This window comes from Syngnathus scovelli, chromosome 8 (genome assembly GCF_024217435.2).
Source record: "Syngnathus scovelli strain Florida chromosome 8, RoL_Ssco_1.2, whole genome shotgun sequence".
NCBI lineage: Eukaryota > Metazoa > Chordata > Actinopteri > Syngnathiformes > Syngnathidae > Syngnathus > Syngnathus scovelli.
The window spans coordinates 18,622,996-18,644,282 of NC_090854.1; the positions used below are offsets into that span (position 1 = coordinate 18,622,996).

Genomic DNA, 21,287 nt, shown 5'->3' on the forward strand with positions numbered 1-21,287 from the left:
ATACTTTAGGAGGTCACATAAAGTTTGTCACTCAATAGACTGTTTCATTTACGTGAATTATTTCCAAGTGCCCGTGAAGGAGACACGTTCTGTCGGTAGTTTATTACAGGAATTAGGTGCTTTTAAATAAGGAATACATTTATGTACTTTTAAAAACACTAATAAGACAAACATTCAGTTGAGTGACAAAGCTCATTCTTTTATTTATAAATCACAAAATAAACTCTGTACAAAACACTAAACTGCAGACAAATCGCACAGTCCCACTCAAAGCGTTTTGTTTACAAACATGAATAAGAACATGACCGACACACACACACACACACACACGCGCACACACACACAGGTACACAGGTACACACACAGGTCTTTCAGTCCGAGTCGCTGCTGCTGCTGGAGGAGTCCGTGGACATGGCCTCCACGTCGTCCTCGTTCTCCTTGTTGTGCCCCGGCGGCTCGAGGCCAAAGTCGGCGGCGTTGTGCGGCGGCAGCATGCCGGCCGACGACTCCGTCGACTGCCAGGGGTAATGCGGCGTCAGCACGTCTGCGCGTGGGGGACACACAAGAGTTACAAACTGGCAAAGAAGATAGGAGAAGGACGCAGATAGAAGGAGTACCTGGCAACCTCCCGGCGGCGAGGGCGTCGCCCGGCAGGTGTCCGTTGACGCCGTTGGTGGGCAGGTTGGCCATGTGGCCCAGCACGCCGCTGCGCATCTCCAGGTCTGTGGGGTACGGCCGCCGCGGGTCGCCTAAGAGAGCGCACGTCCTGTCCATTTCCACCTTGCTCTGACACATTTCATCTGGAATGGGCCGAGTTGGCCAAAGAACGGAATCCAAGAGCAAACCTGGGAGCCAGTTGAGCGGCGCGCACACAGCGTTGCTGGCGCTGATCCTATGCGCATACTTGATGAGCTCCTCGGACGATATGCTTCCTGCGGGGCCCAAAGCCAATCAGTCAATCAATTGATCAGTCAGTCAATCAATCAATCTGTGGATGGGTCACTCGGGCGCACCTTTCCTGGCACGCTCGATGGATTTGAGCTTCTCCTTGGCTTGGTAAACGGCGGTCGCCTGACAACAGAGGGACACCGGTGTGGTCACGAATGGAATTGCCAACGTGGCTTTGCGGGTCCGGATAACGTCATTCTGCGTGCGTGCGTTTGGCGACAGCAGCGGCGCGCACCAGGATGTGCTCAGCCTCCTTGAGCTGCTTCTGCAGCTGCTGGATGTCGCTGTCTCGCTTCTCCACCTCCTTCTCCAGCTGCTGCATCTCTTGGTGCACCTTGCCCTGCCGCTGGGCCACCTCCATCAGGTCCTGGAACTCGCGGTCGCGCTGCACCAGCAGCTCCAGGATCTGACCAGCAAAAGTCACAAATTCGATTTGTTGTCATTTTCGTGGCATTACGGAAGGAGGACAACAACCGGAGAAATGATAAGTTCAACTGAAAACTTCTCAAGTATGCTGAGGATGTCCGCAGGTCGTGCCCGGTACCTGAGTGTCTTCGCCGGGCTGTGGGAGTTTCTGACTCCGGGACAGAGCCAACATCTCGATCAGCTCCCTGGAAAGGCAAACAGTCGACGCATGGTCAGAAACAACGACAGGAGAGAAGAAAGAATGACAAGGTCGACAGAAGAAGCAAGCTAACTCTTTTCAGACACCAACACAAAGTCGCGGGATGGAACTTTACCGAGACAAAACCTCCAAATCGTCCAAAACATTCAGTAGACGCTCTTTGGTCGGCTTCACCATCGCGGCGGTCGCCATGATAGCTCCCGCCACCCGTAACGGAAATGATGTAGGCGAAACGGAAGTGATGAGACGGAAACGACTTCGATTACAACTCTAATTTCTTTTTAACTGCGTTACAGTGAGGTGTATTTGGATTGAACGAGATGCTGCAATCATTCATTCCCATATCAAATAGAGGAAAATAAATTAGTAGACACCGAGCGTCTATGACGCAGTTCTCAAACACAAGCTAAGCAGGCGGGCAGGCGAGGCGGGCGGGCAGGCGGGGCGGGGCGGGCCTGCCTGTGCGACCTGCCTGTGCGACTGCGATGACATAACATGCCATAAGAATTGTTTTTGTTGCATTCAGCGGACTTTAATGTCTCAGCAAACGACCAATCACTTGTATTGTGAGTTGTCCCATCCGAGCCGGTCCCACGTTATCGACACTCGAGTCGATGAAAGAATGATGCGATGCGATGCGATGCGATACGTTATCACACTTTTGTGACGTCGCTATTACGTTGAAATAAGGTTTACGGTGAAAGGCAACCGGAAGCGTTGTGCCACATTCCCACTGCTTCCTCTCGCAACAAGCAGCTCCGCTCACAACGAAAGTGGAACGTCAAGTTGCCGCCCGCAACAACTTTCTGCTTTTCTGTCGCTACTTTCACTGGCGGCACTCTTATTAGTACTATACATCGATTTTTTTCTGACCGCGTTGGAGTTTAAAGCGATTCCACGATGGTTAAAGTGTCTTTCAACTCAGCCTTGACGCTGAAAGAAATGAAGAAGGACACGGTGACGCTCCTTCCCGACCAGGACAAAGTGAGTGCGAGACGGAAGAAAAGAAAAAAAAATGGCTAACGCAGCTTAAAACTCCTTAAGTCGACACTCAACTGACCGCTTGGCTTTGTTACATGCACGATGGCTTTCTTTTCTTTTTCTATACACCCCTCGATTAGAGTTGATTCAAATGACCATGAGCGTTTTACGCTGTTTTGGTGAGTGTCTCGCGCGTCTGTTCAAATCGGATTTGACATTTGGCGTTATTTCCCCCAATTTTGTCTTGTCCCGACCAAATGTCTTCTCGGGGTTTAAAGTCCGTATCTCATAACTGAGCAGCGAAGCTTGGCGAGGGTTTGCGCACCGCCCCGAAGTTGTTGTTGTTGTTTTTTAAGGGGGGGGGGGGGGGGGGCATGTTTCGTTTAAGGTCGCAAACAAGTTTGCCAACGATATTAATGGTCGTCAACAATTACTCAACATGGCTACGTGCGCAAATATTCTCGGTTCCGCTTTTTTGTGCACCAAACAAATGTCATTACAAAGTCAGGCCATGACTGCTGACTTGGTATCTTTGGTTTCCTGTCATGTTCTCTCTCTCTCTGTCTGTCTCTCTCTCTCTCTGTTTTCTGCACTCTTCTCACTCCCTCACGCACGCAAGTCAGTTAGGCGTTTTGGTTAAACAGGGTTGCTTTTTTTGTGGACAATAAAGCTGCACTTTATGACTTGTTGATATTGATGGGGACAATCATCGCCACGCCACCCTTATCGCAACTTTGTTAGCGTGTATCCTGCTACGTGATGTCATAAACACGGGATGTCCTGTCCTTTGTTTAGAAGTTGTTTTTCTCATAAAGAGAAAACAGGTCAAGGTAATCTGCCGTGGTGTGACTTATGACGACGACGGGGTGACTTGAGAAAAGCTGCTTTATCTTAAGGTGGACAAATTGCACTTATGTGGGAAAGCAGAGCGAGCACTGACAGGCAAAAGAGGAAGCGAAGCGCTTGTGCATTTATGCTCAAGGCACTTTGGGCAAAGTTGTTGCCGCCGCTTAGCCCATGTGCGTGGCTTCCTATTTTCTGCCGCCACTCGTGCTGGACCAGCTGCTCTGGTGACGCTTAACCAAAGTGGCTTTAAAACTTGGAAGCAGGGCAGGCCAGCGCAAAGGCGCTTTATCCTCCGCGGCCGAGCTTGGATTTGGTCACTTGTCAGTTTGTCAGCCACTAAGAAGCCTGCCACAAAGCAAAGAACACTTTGGAGGCCAGAGAAGAATTTTCAAAACGTTGCCATGGGCCTGGCGCACACGCGCGGCCGCCACAAAGCATCTGGCCAAAGGACCAAATGAGCCGCTAATGGCCAGCCAGGAAACATGTGGCCACCCGCCGATAAATAGTTTTCCTCCGTCCTCTGGCGTTTAGGTGTCGAAACGAGCCTCCGCCCCCACGGGGAAAGCCAGTCGCAACTCGCAAAATGCCTTTGCTGTGAGTCAGCGGACACAACTCCGTCATATGTCGGGCGTGGCGTGCGCCGGCCCCGTTTGTTGACAAAAAGTGAAGTGTCAACAATACATCGCAGGAAGTCAATTTTGTCTCATGTTGGAGCGCCTCCATGCATACTCCCATCTTGTTGCCGGCCTCCCTCCATCCCTCCCTCCCTCCCTCCCTCCCGGCAGGACGCTGAGGCGGCAATGGCAGCGGCAGGGCTCCTTCGCCGGCGGTCCCAAGCGTGGCGCTGGTGCCTGTGTCTGGGTCTGGCCCTCATGGTTTCGGGGCTGCTGGTGGGCGGGGCCTACCTCTACCGCTACTACATTCTGGAGGTGAGCGGCGCGAGCGTGTCTTTGTGCCCACGGCCAGCCAGACGGCAAACGGAATGTGGCAATGTTCAAGGTTGTTTTTATCCCCGGCAGGACAGCGAGGTGTTTGTGTGCGGGGTCAACTACCGTGAGGAGGACCTCAGCCTGATGGAACTGCAGCAGGTCAGCAAAGCAACCATTTTGTTGAAAGTTTGTGACTTCTGGATCGAAAGTCACAAATTGAAGGCGCTAAAGCCAATCAGTAGGGATTTATTTGGAAGCCACTCGGAGTCTGGATTTTGAAAGGCCAGAGTGGTTTTGAGCGCAGGTGGAGGCGGAGCTCTCCAAGCCTCTGAAGCAGCTGGAGGAGCAAATCCGGATTCTGGAGCGCGAGCAGGTGGCGCTCATCAACGTGCCCGTGCCCGACTTTGAGGACGGCGACCCGGCCGACATTGTGCACGACTTCCAGCGGGTGAGCCTCGCCCACCGCAGGGCCCGCCCTTGGTGGCAAGACGGCAGGCCCTGTGACCCGGGCTCTCTGTGTGCTCAGGGGCTGACGGCCTACCTGGACCTGAGCCTCAACAAGTGCTACGTGCTCCCGCTCAACACCTCGGTGGTGGTGCCGCCCAGGGACTTCCTGGAACTGCTGATCAACATCAAGGTGTCGCCGGCAGCGCTGGCCTTTCATCTGGCCGGCCTTGAAATTGCATGAATGGCATTTGTGGTTGAGCGCAGGCGGGCACCTACCTGCCGCAGTCGTACCTGGTGCACGAGGAAATGGTGGTGACGGAGCGGCTGGAGCACAGCGAGCAGCTGGGCGACTTCATCGGCAAGCTGTGCCGCGGCAAGCAGACCTTCAAGCTGCAGCGGCGCGAGCGCATCTTGGGTATGACATGAAAGGTGGCGGCGGCGGCGGCGGCGGTCATTGCTCCACTCGTGCATGCTCTTTTGTCCACAGGCATGCAGAAGCGCCAAGTTCTCAACTGCCGCAGGATTCGCCACTTTGAGAGCAAGTTTGTGGTGGAGACCTCCATCTGCCAGTTTTAAGCTGCCGCCACCGGCCACTTTTCCATCTGTTCTTATTTCACGTGTTCCTTGAATGAAAACGTAAAGGCGCCGCCGGCATTACTCAAGCGTTGATTGATTGCTTGACATTTGTGAGGGCACACCACGGATGCTGGGGCTTTTTTTTTTTTCTTTAAACACACTTCCTGACTCGTTAACTGGACTTTTCTTTCCTGTTGGCTTTAAATTGATCAATTTGTGTGTGTTTTGGGGGGTTTAAATAAGTATGTAATCTTTGTACAGTTCAAAAGAAAATAAAACAAATCGTTTAGCTGATGGCATTTTTTTTTTTTGCGCCTCAAATGAAGAGCACACCGTCCAAAGTGGCCACAAGGTAGCGGTATTTTCCGTCCTGAACGCTCACCAAGTTGCTGCAGATTTTTCTTTTTGGTGCTCGTTGCAGTGCAAAAAAAAAAAAAAAAATCCCACTCGTCGCTTCCCTTGAATGCAAACAGAACCAATGAACGAGACGACATTGGGAGCGAGCCGATGGGTCGAAACAAGGAGCGGGTGCAAACGTAAGCGCAACCGCCAGGCCAGGCCAGGCCAGGCCAGTCGTGGACGAGGACGCCCGCCGGCCGGCCGGAAATTCGGGCTGCTCACAAGAGGACGACGACGCGTGCAAAACATGAGAGAAGCAATTCAAAAAATTGAAGATGGAGGGAATACGTCAAGTCTATTTTGAAGTTAGAAGCAAGGAATCTTTTTTATTGAAATGTCAGCCGGACCCCTGTCACAAACTTTATTTTGGACTTGGTCCAAACTGTGAACAGAGCCGGCGTTCGGGCGGGCTGGTTTACTGCGCGCAGAGCCGTTGGGCGAGCGGCTTGCTGTCTGCATCGCCACACACACACACACACACGTCAAGTGCTTTCATTGTTCCAGCCGATGTCAGGAAACAATGGGGTTGTTTTTTTGGCGGAGTTTCCCATCCATTCGATGGGCGCTTCCAATCCTGCCAACTGTTGAGGGTGTCGCGATTGTCGTTTGATTTTCCTTCCTGACATGGAAATGGCTTTCGACTGGTGCAGGCGCGCTTCTTCGTTCGCACGTCAGAGCGCCAGTCCCCGGGAGCCCGGCCGCAGTATGCGCAGCGTCACCACGTGGCCGGCGGCTCTTCGGAACCACGGGTAGAACAAGGCGTAGATCAAGGGGTTGGCGCACGAGTTGAAGTCAAACAGGTAGAGCAAATATTGCGCCGCTGACGATGAAAAGCTCAGCCCGCCCGCCAGAGAGTAGATGTAAAATGGACAAAAGCACATCAGGAAGACCAAGACCAGCACCCCGAGAGTCCTGGCCGCCTTCAGCTCCGACTTCTTGGCTCCGGAAGGCCGCGCTTTGCTGCACGCCACCCGGGAGCGCGCGGCAAAGCGCGCCTGAGACAGGGCCGCCGCAAACACGCACGAGTACAGAGCCACGATGATGCCGAGGGGAAGGACGAAGGTCAGCAGGAGGTCCTGGAGCCCCGCCTCCAGATCCACCTCGATCAAGCACTGGCCGTAGCAAGGGCTGGTCTTTTGCGGCCGGGCCAGCTGAGCCCTCAGAAGGACGCCGGTGTGCAGGACGGACAAAAGCCAGCAGAGACACACGCAGCCTTGAACTCGCCTCAGCGTCACCGTGAGGTTGTAACGCAGCGGGCGGCAGATGGCCACGTAGCGCTCGACCGAGATCAGCACCATGTGGCCCACCGAGGCCGACGTCGCCGTGAAGGCCACGCAGTGGTACGCCAAGCAGGCCACGTCGCCCAAAGCCCAGCAGCCGGCGCTCGTGTAGATCTCGCCCGGCCACACCAGCAGGCCCACCAGCAGGTCGGACACGGCCAGCGAGAGCAGGAGCAGGTTGGTGGGGGTGTGCAGACGCCTGCGAGCGCACACACACACGCACAACGGCACCCAATAGCGCATAGAGCCCACGCACTCGGCCTGCGGGAAGAACGTGCCTGAAGTGGGAGATGGCCACCACCACCAGCAAGTTGAGCAGCACGGTGAGCAGGCAGACGGCCGGCAGCAGGACGGCCGGCAGCAGGACGCCCGGCAGCGACGGGGGCTTCCGGCACGACAGGTTGCCCAGCTGCGGGAAGCACGCCTCCCCCGGCTCCATGCGGACCGTGCTCGGCCCGCGTTGTGCGGCCACCTCCGACCGGCCGCCGCGTTTATGCGCTTTGGCCCCTCCCTCCCTCGGTCGGTCGGTCGGGCAACTCCCACGGGATCAAAGTTGCTTCAAAGTATGACATCATGCTGAGCGATACAGTGGATTCGACACCCTTCTTTCTTTGCCTTGTGTGCGTGCGTGCACGCGTGCGTTTACAATAGCAGGAGTTCGAAAATAGGCAATCGGATTCAGGAGCTCGGCTGACCTTCTGGTGACGACGTCAACACAGCCTCGGGCAATAACATGGAGAAAAGGCCATGTTGTCAGAACGTTGGAGTCACTATGCCTTCGCCTTGCTTCAAGCTAGAGCAGGCAGCTACTAAGCAGGTGCATCTCGACCAAGCCAAACACAAATTCCTCACTGGCCACCTCCGTCGGAGGCCATTTGGGATTTTGAAAAGACAGAAAAGCAGAGCAGGAGGCCACGTCCGGGATCGGCTCATTCTTCTCCATTCTTAGCCTGACAACTTGCGCCGTGGTCCCAAAGTCCTCGAGAACTTTTGGCGGCTCTTCTCGTGATCAGAGATGAAAATGGCCGCTGGCGGCGGGGCTGAATTTTCAGACCTTTGGTCTTGAAGATTGTCATTTTCCCTTTCGGAAAAGCAAACGCACTCCAAAGGTCGGTCGGCCGGCCGGCCGGCCTCGGCTCCGGGACGGTCGTGACGTCAGCCGGCGGATGAAGAATAACAAGCGTGTCGAGAGCCTCACTTGTTGTCGTGTTGTCTTCACACATGGCTCACTCGCTCGCTCGCTAATGGGTTGAGGTGTGAAAAAACACGGGGCGCTTGGGGGAGGGAACCTCCACGGACGAACGGACGGACGTCCTCGCGGGAGGGACACCTCGCTGTGAGATTCCTTTCAAAGCATTGCATCAAAACATGTTTTGCCGCTGTTTCTTTTCAAGAAAAAGTGTCACAAACAAAAAACCCATTTGTGCATGGTGACCTTTTAGGAGCCAAAGTCAGCAGCCAAAGCACGGCTTAGCAATGGCATTTGACATTTTTGCCGATCTGGCTTCCAGCAAACTCCAGTGTACTCCATGAAAGTCTCCTTTGGCCTGTGGCGTTTGTGACGCCATTTCAACTTTTTGCTTTTGCCGGGACATTTTCCTAGCCAACATCGATAGCTAGCTTCTGCTGTGGTCGTGTCACCTCCACCGTGGGTTTCTTTTGGACCGTTGCCCGACACCAGGCGCCTTGGCGGCGCTTCGGCCTTGTTTGCGGCCTTGGGAAAGCGTCAGTCAGCGCGGTTTGTCGGCCGGCGTCATTTTCCAAATGGCCCCTTTTGAGGTCACGGATTCCAACGTAAAATACGGGCGGCGCGTTTCCGGCCAGCTTGTTTTGTTGCCGACGGCTACTCTGCCAGGACACCGTCTGAATTTGAGGCCTGTAAAGCTGAGAGCAACCTCGGAGGTTGGACACAAAGCCCTCCAACCCCCCAACCCCCCATTCTGGGAGGAGGAAACGCGCGCCGCGAGGGGAGGGGCAAGTCAGCGGCGTAGACAAAGACGGCACCTCCGAGCGAGACCGGACAGAGCGCTGTTTGATGGAGCGCCAGGAGCTGTGCTTTCCACAGCTGGGCAACCTGTCGTGCCGGAAGCCCGAGTCCGGTTGGAGCCACGGTGTCTTTTGGACTCTTGTGCTCTACTCGGTCTGCACGCTGACCGTGCTGCTGAACCTGCTGGTCATCACCTCCATCGGCCACTTCAGGCAGGTGGCCTTTCCTTCTTAACCTTAGCGAAGGCTCTATTTCATTTGTTTGTGCTTCTCGTGACAGGCGTCTGCGCACCCCCACCAACCTGCTCCTGCTCTCGCTGGCCGTGTCCGACCTGCTGGTGGGCCTGCTGGTGTGGCCGGGCGAGATCTACCTGGCAAAATCCTGCTGGGCTTTGGGCGACGTGCTGTGCTCTCTGTACAACCTGGTCTCCTTCACGGTGACGTCGGCCTCGGTGGGCCACGTGGTGCTGGTGTCGGCCGAGCGCTACGTGGCCATCTGCCGCCCGCTGCGTTACAACCTTACGGTGACGGTCAAGCGAATTCAACTTTGTGTTTGCGTGTGCTGGTTCTGCTCTCTTCTGGTGAGCGGCGTGTTAATGAGGGAGGACCTGGCGCACCCCGGCAAGCACGCTTCTTGCTACGGCCAGTGCCTCATTCATCTGGACTACGAGGCGGGCGTTTTTGATCTGCTGGTGACCTTCGTCCTTCCTCTCAGCACCATCGTGGTTCTGTACTCGCGCGTGTTTGCGGCGGCCCTGTCTCAGGCACGGGCCGCGCGCTCCCGGGTGGCGTGCAGCAAAGCGCGCTGTTCCGGAGCCAAGAAGTCGGAGCTGAAGGCGGCCAGGACTCTGGGGGTCCTGGTCCTGGTCTTTCTGATGTGCTTCTGTCCGTACTACTGCGTCTTGCTGGCGGCCGACAGCTTGCCCACGTTTGTGCTCAACGCGTACTACCTCAACTCCTGCGTGAATCCCTTGATCTACGCGTGGTTCTACCCATGGTTCAGAGCGGCTGTCAAGCACCTGCTCACGCTGCGCGTGCTGCATCCGGGCTCCCCGGGGGGCCACGCGGCATAGAGCGGCGCCCGCCGGGCTTGCTTCTTGCCAGAACACAGCAAAGCTGGGACGCGGTCGTGCCTCGCCGCAAGTCTTCTCGCCCTTCCTTCCCGTGCGTCGAGCCGCCCAACAAGTCGGCGGCGGCCCGAAACCTGGGCCTGTATACAGTATACGGCCCCACCTCCAGGACGACCGCCCGCCCGCCCGCCGTCCGCTTCCTTCCCCCCGCCCGCTTCCTTCCCCCCGCCCGCTTCCTTCCCCCAGCTGAGCGGCAACTGTAGCAGCAGATCGGATGAGACCTGACTCCGCCCGTCAGCCAGCCAGCCGCAGTGAAGCCATCTACTTGCCACTCTATGCCAAGATGAGAAACCAAGCAAAGGTTTGCGATTAAAAGGCAAAATACGTATGCTTGCATTGCAACTGTTCAACGACCAGTAGAAGTGCAAATATTGAAACAGACTTACGAGAGTTCCCGATGATTTAACTTTATTATTGTAGTTTCTTTTTATTCACAGCAAGTGACGACAACAACAATTAGAATGAACTTGTGCAACTCTGCAAGGAAGAATGGGCAACTATGACCTGCCCCAATCGAGGTGTGCAAGGTGACCGACCGCCTGTTATTAAAACGGTCTCTTGAAACTACTACTCATGACAGACATGCCTACCAAATGTTCTCAAAGGTGCTGCTGCCTTCAGGGAAGAGGAACTGAGAGTAATGAGATCTTGGAATTGTTGAAAGGAAAAAAAAGATTCAAGTTTGAAACGCAATCATATCTGCTGCGTCAGTGACAAGTCAAAACAAGGACCGCGCTTGGTTCTAACTGAATTGAGCTTTCTCGTTTACCGTAGGCGGGCACGCCGGTGAGTTGAGCGAGCGAGCGGCTCGCTCTACCGGTGGTGACTACTAACTGAGGATTGCAAACAATTTGAAGCTCTCTCTTATCCGGCGTTTACATGTAAATATGCAGGCGAATCATTAGGACACTTTCGTATTTATTTATTCATTTATTTTTTACCTCGTGTAGTGTATCCATTGAAGTGTCCTACCTATTTACAGGCCACTTCATTAGGGAAAAAGCTTCACTGAAAGCGAAAAGTGCCACCACAGCCACCCTCACCCCCATCTCTTGATTGGCTGGTTGATCTGTGACGTCACTTGGACGCTCCAATAGCTACCCCGCTATTTTCAGGTGTACTCCAACACAGGTCACTTCATTAGAGAAAAAGCGAAAAGTGCCACCACACCCGCTGATTGGCTGTTTGATATGTGACGTCACTCGGACACTCCATTAGGTACACCCAAACTGGCCACACCTAATAACAGGCCATTGCATTGCATTTGTAAATGTGGGCAAAATTGAGACTTGAAAATGAAGTCAAACCCACAAGTCATCTTTGTTTTTCCCCATTCTGGTGGTTGACCCCCCCCCCCCCCCCCCGGTCAAATTTGTCCGGCACCTAACCGTGTCACAAAAAAGGTTGCTCTGCTTATTCGTTACCTAATTTGAACTATTTGAATTAAAATCTCGTATCAGCGGTCTTCACACATCAAAACACTCAATAAAGCACATGGAATGGAAAAACTTGTTTTCGATCGTGCCGTTTGAAAAGACATGCTCTGAAGTCCCGTTGTCCGATTCCAACCTTTGAACTCCGGAGTTGCTCTTCCTTTACCGATGACCTCCGTCTTCGACCGAAAATCCATCGTTGAAAATCGTTTGGATGGATAAGTAATCCTCCATTGCGAAACGAAATGTAAAAACGGAGGGGGAAAAAAAAACGAATGTCAAACGAAAGAAATGGACGACTGCCCCTCTGTCGTTGACCGTAAATTTGAAGTGGAGATCTCTCCTTCTACAGGTAGGCGCATGAAGCATCCCGGGATCACTAGCACCCCCTGCCATAAGGCTGGGGAACCTTTGTTTCGTTGCCTACGACGTAGGCCCTGCGTAAGGTCTCTTTTCAAAGCCGTTTTGTTCAGCTAAAGAAACAAGACGCTACAGACAGATGGCAAAAACCACAAGATATTATATACGTCAGCTTAACTAGGGAAATGAGTTAGTATAGCCACAGTGTTTGAACACTTAGAGCGACGTATGGACAGAGAGTAGCTCGGTCGAATTGCATAGCGGCCTGTCAACATAGGCAGCCGTGTGATGACGCAATCCTCAGAGGAGGCGAGACCGGACGTTGGCTCCTCCGAGCGAGGGAGCGAATCGGCTTCGGTTTTTAAAGTATTTAGAAGTTCAGCGAGTTCAAAATGATACGAAACTGCTGAAATGAACAGGAAAATGATTTTATGATCCAAACAATTGAATTTGTTCTTCCCCTTTTCATGATGCCACGGCCTCCCTTGCCTCCTCTGACCTCCCGCACGTCCCTGGTTTCAAACATAAAAAGGTGGAAGCAAAAAATCAAAGATTACAAGTTTTAATTTAAAAACAATGCAATTTGAAAGTGTCATCAGTTTTAATAGCGCATGGCAAGTGGTTTTCTGTCCTATTTGTGTGTACGGCCCGTTGCGATCCTCTAGAGGTCGCCCTCTGCACATCTTCGGTAGCTGGTCGAAAGCTGCAGGCTCAACAAATCGTCAGCTAACGATCGCTCATTCCATCAAATCGCAAAGTGAGCCAGTAGCAGCGGAGCCCGACCAAACACGACAGACAGAAGCCAACCCAATTCACCCACCGCCACCGAGTCCTGACCTCAACGCACCGGAACCCGATACTGCAAGAATGTGAAAGTTGGCACAAAAACAACACAACCTGACATCAACAAAACTCACACAAGAACCTGACCTGCTCACATCACCATTGGAGTCGAGAAAGTGAGCCAACTACATGAGAACCAAAAGAAACGAGTGTGCTTGCACCTAAAAGCTCCGAAACGAGAACATGGACCGACAAAAAAAGCAAGGTCCAAAAGAAGAAAAGCTCCAAAACAATGGCTGCCCGCTTTTGCGGTCCTGAGCATTTGGCGGGTCGGGTGACGCCAATTCATGACACCAGTGCGAGCACAACCGAGCGGAAAGAAACACAGACGTGCGTGTCGAAAACGGAGTAGAAAAAAGGTCCCGCGGCAAAGTCGTCAGATGGCAAAGTCGTCCGACGCGGCCGAGGCCGGGCTGAAGGCGGAGCTCCGGAGGGCGTCCAGGCAGTGGACCAGGAGCAGGGTCCCGCTCAGGTGCTTCCAGCGCTTGGTGATGGGACTCTTCATCCGGTCCAGGCCCACGTGGAGGTCCTGGATCACGTCCCGGTAGCTGTCGCCCATCTGAGCCGCCCAAGTCACCAGGAAGTCGTATGCCGGCTTCCACATGGCCTGAGCGGCGACACGCGCACATGTTAGGGCTGGCAAAGAACGCCAGAGCAAGCAAGAGCAAGCCGGAGCAAACACGAGTGCGGCATCACCTCGCTGTCCACCACGCCGTTCTTGTCACGGTGCGGCGCCTCGTAGGCGTCCATCTGCTGACGGGAAACCTTGGCCAGGCGCTCGGCCAACTCCCGCCAGCGTCCCGCCACCTCCACCGCCGTGGTCAGGAGCACAAAATCCATCACCAGGCGGGCTACCAGGCCTTGGCAGTCCAGCTTCAGGAGGGCCTGAAACACACGACAAGAGGTTGACACGTCAAAGGCCAGCTTGCTCTGCTTTGCTAATAATAGAGCCTGGAGTGGATCAACTAACTCCGAGGTAGCCTTTCTTAATGACTTTGCCTCAATTGTTGGGTTCAAAAAAAGGCCCATTCCAAGAATCCTTTGTAAGTGGCCACTTCCCTCTCGTCTGATTGCTTCCTTGGCCTTTCTGTGAGTCTTCTTCTTGTCGTCATTATTTTGCCATTCCGGCCCGCCGCGCCATTTCACACCATTCCTTGCTATGCGTGAGCTCTGACCCTTCCGTCGGACGGACTGTAATGACTTGGCCGTTCATTCCCGCAGAAAAGAGCGAGGGGGGCGCAGGGCGGCTCGGGAATGAACTGAAAATGAGCTACACCAGTAAGCTTCGGGAAGGTCAAGCGGGAGATGATTCCTCCTCCGGAATCAACTCTTATTTGGCGGGCGGGACTGCCTCGCTCGGCAACACTTTGCTTGCACTGCGCGCTTGTGACGCCCCGGGATACGCCTTCGAGTCATCGGGACGTCGCGTTTGCCCTTTGACCTGAGCGCAAACGCCACTCGGCGACGAATGGGCAGTTTTCTGATTGCTCGAGGCTTGGACTTGAGCTGGGGTTTCTTGTGTTTATTGAGAACAATGAGGCAGGAAACATCTGCCGGCCCCAGATAGCTCAGAAGCACACGGTCGGACCTGATCCTTCATCTTAAGTTACTTCTAGTCTGGGTGGAGAGGCAAGCTGCTGTAAAAGCAAAATTTGCCACCACACTTGTGTGCTACTGCATCCAAGGACAACTGACCGACCGACCGACCGACCGACGCTAGACCAGGAAGGAAAAAGCCAGCGGAGCGCCCGCCCGCCCGCCAACCAGCCAGCAGGTGGGAATGGACAGCTCGGACACGGATGCGGGCGGCAAACACGGCCGGCCGAGGGCCTTTTTCCGGTGGGCCATTTGCGGGCTTACCGTGAGCAGCTCCTTCTGGAAGGACTTTCGCTCTTTGCTGTCCGTATTGTTGCAGTCTTCCTTCAGCTTCTCCAGAACGCAGGCCACCCTCTCCGGTTCGCTGTCCAGCTCGGCCCGGCAGAAGTGCGTCACGGGAAGGTTCTGGTACCCGAGGGCGTCGGCGAAGGCCCGCCAGTCGCCGATGTTCTCCATCAGGACGGTGCGGACCGAGGCGTAGATGTACGTGAGGAACTTGCAGGGCCTCAGAACCTGCTCCAGTAACAGGGAGGTGGTGAGCTCGGGCCCGCTGAAGGAAAGGGGCTGGAGCTTTCCCATCAGCAGCACGTTTTTGGCGTGGACCAGTCCCACCCGGCCCTGGCAGTAGCCGATGTACCATTCTTTGGTCCACAGCTGGCCCTTCAGCTTGACCTTCTCCTCGCTCAGAAGCGCCACCACGTCTCCTTTCTTGTACTCCAGCAGGTAGGTGTTCTTGGTCTGCCGGATGACCGTCTTGATCAGCTTTCCGAACCTGAGGTTGGCGACCCGGCGGTCGTGGAACACCGGGTACTTGGTGGCGACGGCGAGCGGAGACAGGATGATCTTGCCCACTTCCTTCTTCTTCAGGAAGCGCCGCTGCATGGACGTCTTGGGACCCGTCCTGGGCGGCGGCGTGGGCGTCTGAACGCAAAACTGGGCCAGTATGGCATCCCGCTCGTCTTTGACCTGGATCCTCAGGGTGAAGTCGGAAAAATCGGCGGCGGCGCTACTGCGGCAACTGATCAGGTAGACCAGCCGGCTGACTTTGCCCAGTTTGATCTGGAAAGCCCGGATCACTTTGGCCTGCTCGCCGGCCTTCACCTCAAAGTTGGCCATGTTGGAGTAGACCCCCACGCGGAGGTCCCGGGGCCTGGACAGGACAAACTGGTGTTTGCCCCACAGCTGTAGCGCGACCGGGGGCGAGGACTGCGCCGGCTTGCCCGCTTGGCTCACCAGCAACGACTTGGGGGCGCAGTCGTGACCGAAGGCGGCCACCACCGTTTTGAAGGAGGGGTGGATGTGTTTGGGTCCGTACACCCCCAACGTCATCTTTTTGTCCACGTGATCCCACACGTTGCAGTCCGGAGACGAGGACTGGCACTGCACCACCGCGCAAACGTACATGCACGGCTCCAAGTTGTCCAGGGACACCCGAAGCGTGTCGCCGCACAGGGAAGTCTGCGAGACGGGGCCGTACGGCCCCTCTTTGCAGTCGCTCCTGACGCACACGATGCGGGCGCTCTCGCGCCTTTCCGCCTTCACCGCCACCGACACTTTCATCTCCAGCGTGATGCCGCTTTTGGTCTCCATGTTGCTGAGCTTGAGCTCCACCACCGGCCCAGAGATGGTGCAGCGATCGTTGTTCAGTTCCAGAGGCGGATCTAAGAGCGCTTTGATGGAGATCTGCTGGGTGTCGCCCCGGGCCACATGGCCCTCGGGGACGTGGACGCCGATGTCGGTGTCCGGGAGCCGCACGGCGCCTCCCGAGCTGTCCAGCCGGCAGACGATGTTGGTCTCCACCGGCTGCGTCTGACCCCAGCCGGGACTTTGGCCCAGAGAGTCCAAGTCGTGGCAGGACCTGGCCAGCTTGCGATGGGTAAGCCACGCTGTGCGGAAAGCCTCCCTGCTCGGGAACTGCTCCGGGGCCGGCGCTTTGAGGCCGCCGAAGAAACCGCCGCCGGACGTCGGAGGGTTGTCCGACTGGGCCTGCAGGACCGACATGTCGGACAAACTGTAGGAGCGCTTGCTTCGGAAAAAGGGGTTATCCCTGGCGAGCGGGTCGAAACCACTCCCGCCGGAGCCCTTCACGTTCACGACAGGGTTTGGCACGGACGGAGCGTCAAAGAGAAGAAGAAGATCAGCAGACTTCTCGTTGTCGTTTTGGTCCAGCGGGTTTGGAGGATCGCCGTGCAGGAACGGGTTGGTTGAGCTCTGTGCGCTGGCAAAAGGATTTCCGTGATGGAAAGCGGTCGGCGTCAGAATGACGCCGGCCCACTCTCCGAGTAGGTCCATTTCCGAAGCCGTCTCTTCCCTGGCGTCGCCGCCGCCGCCGTCTATCATGCCGCTGTCGCTGAAGGAAGAGTCTCGGAGACCCACGGGCTCCACGTAAGCGGCCGGGATGTAGCCCATCTCCGTGTTGTTGTGGGCGTACCACCACTCGCCGCCCGACGTGTCCAGAACGTAGAGTCGGTCGCCTTTGGAGAACTTGAGCGTGGTGAAGCTGGACGGGCAGTAGTCCTTGATGGCCACCACCTCTCGGGCCGTGCCCAAGCAGGCGCCGGCGTCCAAGCGTAAGGCACTGGGAGAAGGCACTGGAAACACAAGAGGGGCGAGCGACGCCGTCAGCTAGGTCGAGAAATGCACCAGAGCTCCATTCCAGCTTCTGCACTGGCGCCACCGACTTGTTCAGCCGATTTTGGGGCTGGCCGACCACATTTGCAGCCATCGGCCTGACCTCAAACGGTCTTCGTCTGTTTTGTAAGACGGACTGTGGCTCAATTTATACTTACAAATTAGGTTGCTCAAACAACAACTTGTTTTGACTTTAATAAAAAAGATGAGACAATGAAAAAAAAAATACTGTGCCAAAAACTTTAAGCACGTTGTCCATGTTTGGGTGGAGCCCTGCTAACGCTAATGCTAACGCTAACGCTAATGCTGACTTTGACCCCGATGTCGTGACTCGAATGTCTAAAGCGAAAAGCACAAACCACCAGCGCGGCGGCCTTAGCTTACCTTTGACATCACCGAGGCCGGACTCGGACACGCCGTCACCGAGGTCGATCAGCGTCCCCTCGGACCTGCAGCGAGGCAGCAAGGCGTTGCTATTGGCCGTGGTTCGGATTCGATGGGCGGCCATGACCGCAGCGGATTCCCTGGTGGCAGAGCAAAGCGCAAAGACTGCATGAAATGACTTGGAACGGTGGGCCTTCTCGGTGAGTCGTGGCGCCCGCCTCGTCACCAAACGGCATCACCTTACGTGTTTGCATTTTTTCCCCCATTTGTGGCAGGGAGCCAAGCTGGCACGCTCAGCAACGGCCGCAAAACGCCACAGAAAAGAGAGAGAGAGAGAGAGAGAGAGAGAGAGAGAGAGAGAGAGAGAGAGAGAGAAGAAACTCCCTGGACTGGCTTTTGGGGAATGTTCCCACTGTCCGCGCGCAGCGTGAGCGGACGCCCATGTCGACGACGCCCATGTGCGCCTCGGCTCCGGTCGCCCCGGTGACGGCGCATCTTCCTTTTCAAGACGGCCTTTCGGACACTTGGGGCAACTTTTTATTCCTCTGCGCATGATTGGCAGTCAAACAGTTGAGTCGAAAGGTGGCGGCAAATGGAGCCATTATTTTCATTGCAATGTTTCCAAAATGTCATCCTTTTTTCATCATAGCAGTAAAAGCGGCACACCCCCCCCCCACCGCAGTAGTAGAAGCACCCCGCCAGTGGGCCGTCCAGCAGGCAGGAAGTGAGCGGCTGAGGAGGAAATGCCTTTGTGATGACAGTCTGAGACCACTGGAAGGTAGATCCTCCCTCCCTGGGCACTTATCTTGCACTAGCGCCCACGTAGCCCGACAGCAAACAACATGACCTGTCCTGCAAAAAGAACGTGACTCCAGCTCCAACTCAAAGTGGAACTGAAATCTGCACGTTGAGCACCACATGGCGCCCCCTCTCTTGGAGGGATGGAATTACAACAAGCACTTGGCCAAGACGAACAACCACCAAACAAATCTCGACTAACCCTAACCCCCTTTTCCAAAAAAGGCTTGTGCATTCCTTGGAAGAGGTTTGTTCTTAGGCCCTGACGGGACTTTCCATTCCCAGGTGTGATTCTGAGATTGTGGGATCTGGACGGGAGGAATGCCAGGAATGTCAGTCCCTGGAATGACATCATGAATTATTTCGGAGGAGCTGGCAAAGCAAGCGATCGCCATGACGACCGCAGCCACGTTCCCACCGATTCATATTTTTCACCACCACCACCACCACCACAACAAGAAAGCACCTGAGGCGCGAGCGGGGGAATAAAGTCCGGCTGTGCCCAGAGAAGGAAAACGCAATGGCCAATCGGTGCTCACCGTTGTGCTTGGTCAGCATGCGCTCCCGGCAAAAGGCGGCGCGCCGTCGGTGAGCAAACAAACATTTGCATGCGAGGTTGTCACATGCTCGCCGGCTGACACCAGCCCGTGACGCGGGAGCGGGGTCTACCCCGAGGGAGGGAGACGGGGCGCCGAGGCTCCGACCGGGCTTATCTAAGATCACGTGCGCTGACGGAAACAATGAAAGTCATTCAAGAAGCAACCCGAGATCAGCGCTACTTTGCCCGGACCTCCACGCCGGCCGGGCCACACTCTGCCTATGTCAGGCCCCCAAAAAAGCTACGTTTTCTGCTACTGCATTTTATTATTTTTTTTTCTCACACCACGCCAACTGTAGGTTGTTCTTTCATGCCTTCTATGCACTTTTGCTTGAATCGAATCCATCTGTCTGCCATCCCGACTCCGCGGTGTGAGAGCGTCTTCATCTGACAACATTGGAGTTAGCGTTTCAACAAATATGTTCTGCTTCTGCCTTCAGTGATCGTCTGAACTGACACTTACTTGGCTATCTATTGATCTTTTAATGGATTGAGAGATCACTTCCAATGACAAAAACTCTTTTTCAGGTAGGTCAGTGTTTCCTTCACTGCCACCAACTTTTCTGCTGCTCTGTCTGTCTGTCTGTCTGTCTGTCTGTCTGTCTGTCTGTCTCTTTGCACTGGTACTGATCTTGCCTACCATCAATTGTTGGCATGGCATGTATTTTATTTGACTCTGGTGGGTTAGGGTTTCCTTCTTCTTTTGTTACCAACTTAAAATTTCTGTTTGAAAGGCATAAAACGTGATTTAGCCCATAAAACGGTTAGATTGTAATGATTAGTTCATTGTTATTGTTTGCTCCCACTCAACACGTAAAAACAGCAGAAAACATCGCCTTAGAATACAATCAATTTGCGATTTGAAGTGAAGCATTGTAACAATGAATTGTAATTATTGATGAATTGCGTCTATCGGTTTCGAATCACTCGTGAATAATTCCCGTTTCTTTGCGCTCAAGGCCGGAGCTCGCTTGTTTTTGCTTGCTTTCCATGGCGAAGGCGGCATTCGGTCGCCCCCTGCTGGCCTGGAGTGAACGCGACGCGTTCCACTCAAAAGCATCTGGAAGCGACAACGCGTCCCGTTTCATCTCGGGAAATAGCGATGTCCAATCAAGCTAATCGCGAATCGACCAAGGCCGGATGAGCCCGAGGAAGCCCGCGGAGCATCCGCGTTCTTAATCTCTATGGCAACCGCCGCGATCTTAACCTTCCGACACCGTGACGTGTTGGACGAGGAGCAGCCGAAGCTCGGCTCGGCTCGGCTCGGCTCAGCTTCGGACCCGACTCGCTTCGGTAGCCACGACTACCCCACCACAAGTCAAAGTGCATCAAACAAAGTCCGTTTTTGGAAGTCTTCCTGCCTCCCCACTTTGCTCCCGGGCTGGCAAACTTTCCATGAATCCGCTAAACGCGCCGCCGCCGCCACGACGACGGCAAGAAGAAGAAGAAGAAGAGGAAAAAAAAAAAAAGATGGCAGCTCACCGGCGAGCACGTAGCGTCGCGTCCCGCCAGCGAAGCCGCCGCCGCCGACAACGCCGCCGTGGAGCTTCGCCTGTCGGTCTGCTTCTGCTGGAGTCTCCGCCGACGAGCGAGTGAGCGAGGGAGTGGGAGGGACCGGGGGTGGGGGGCGCCCGTCCGTCCGCCCGCCCGCCAGGCCAGCAGCAGCCAGCCCGGCTGATGTCACCCGGCCAGGGAGGCGGGGCTGAGGCCCTTCGAGGAGGAGGGGCGCGAGGCTCCCGCAGGACGTCATCGGCACCGCCGCACGGAGCAAATGTGAAATGCTGTCGAAATGGAACATTAAACCATTTTGTTGTGATGTCCTCAAATGCAGTCGCAGCAGCAATCGCAAACTTGACACACGCCTCCACTTATTTGCCAAGCGCGCAACCCGGGTTCGGGCGGGGTCCTTGGACCTGTGTCCTCCGCGGAGCGCGTCGAGCGTGGCCAATTTGGACGGGCTTGTTGCGAAATTGGTTGCTAGGGCAATAAGACGCGTTCACAATCCACGCGGGATGGATTCTTCGTTTTCCTCGTTTGTGGATCGGCAGCAGGCGTCGTCACGGTAACGGGAACCAGCCATCTTTTTATTTTTCAAAGTGCTCCTCGAGGGGGGAGGGCTCACAATGACGCGCACCTTCTTGTTGTTGTTGGCGTCGCTTCCAGCTGCGCGCAAAGAAAGACAGGAAGCGTCCGAAACAAAAGAGGGAACGACGATTTCCCGGTTCGGCCCGTACTATCCGTCAGAAAAGCTTCAAAAATGTTGATTGCAGATGCTACTCGAGTGGGGCCCACACAAAAGTGAGACTCCTTGAGAACAGTAAAATGGTTGTCGATTGATTTGATGAATAACGTCATGATGATTTCTTGCGCCTCGACTCTCACCTAAGACAATTTGGTTTTACTTTGAGCGCATGAAAATGACTTCACAAGAGGCAAGAAAATCTGAATTTTTCAATAACCACTAGGAACAAACGATGTGCCTGTAATCAAACACGCC

The 21,287-nt window shown here is 54.8% G+C and overlaps 4 protein-coding genes and 1 pseudogene across 4 annotated transcripts; 2 read left to right on the plus strand and 3 right to left on the minus strand.

Annotated features, from left to right (window-relative positions):
• Positions 1-178: 178 nt before the first annotated feature.
• Positions 179-1,853, minus strand: med4 (mediator complex subunit 4). The gene is made up of 7 exons (XM_049728370.1): positions 1,689-1,853; positions 1,493-1,559; positions 1,184-1,354; positions 1,014-1,071; positions 846-932; positions 618-749; positions 179-544 (listed from the first exon to the last, which is right to left on the minus strand). The coding sequence occupies exons 1-7, from the start codon at positions 1,763-1,765 to the stop codon at positions 372-374; spliced, it is 765 nt and encodes a 254-aa protein (XP_049584327.1). The 5' UTR covers positions 1,766-1,853; the 3' UTR covers positions 179-371.
• Positions 1,854-2,277: 424 nt separating this feature from the next.
• LOC125973833 (integral membrane protein 2B) lies at positions 2,278-5,646 on the plus strand. Its single transcript, XM_049728369.2, has 7 exons — positions 2,278-2,557; positions 4,186-4,329; positions 4,420-4,488; positions 4,634-4,777; positions 4,856-4,966; positions 5,041-5,191; positions 5,264-5,646. The coding sequence occupies exons 1-7, from the start codon at positions 2,474-2,476 to the stop codon at positions 5,350-5,352; spliced, it is 792 nt and encodes a 263-aa protein (XP_049584326.1). The 5' UTR covers positions 2,278-2,473; the 3' UTR covers positions 5,353-5,646.
• A 409-nt stretch (positions 5,647-6,055) lies between these two features.
• On the minus strand, positions 6,056-7,470 carry LOC125974018 (trace amine-associated receptor 13c-like; annotated as a pseudogene).
• A 1,547-nt stretch (positions 7,471-9,017) lies between these two features.
• On the plus strand, positions 9,018-10,183 carry LOC125973829 (trace amine-associated receptor 13c-like). The gene is made up of 2 exons (XM_049728363.2): positions 9,018-9,230; positions 9,298-10,183. The coding sequence occupies exons 1-2, from the start codon at positions 9,067-9,069 to the stop codon at positions 10,088-10,090; spliced, it is 957 nt and encodes a 318-aa protein (XP_049584320.1). The 5' UTR covers positions 9,018-9,066; the 3' UTR covers positions 10,091-10,183.
• A 2,303-nt stretch (positions 10,184-12,486) lies between these two features.
• Positions 12,487-20,900, minus strand: LOC125973809 (SH3 domain-binding protein 4). Its single transcript, XM_049728311.2, has 5 exons — positions 20,273-20,900; positions 17,395-17,534; positions 14,644-16,970; positions 13,480-13,668; positions 12,487-13,390 (listed from the first exon to the last, which is right to left on the minus strand). Exons 2-5 carry the CDS (start codon positions 17,516-17,518, stop codon positions 13,160-13,162), a joined length of 2,871 nt encoding a protein of 956 aa, XP_049584268.1. The 5' UTR covers positions 17,519-17,534; positions 20,273-20,900; the 3' UTR covers positions 12,487-13,159.
• Positions 20,901-21,287: the final 387 nt, after the last annotated feature.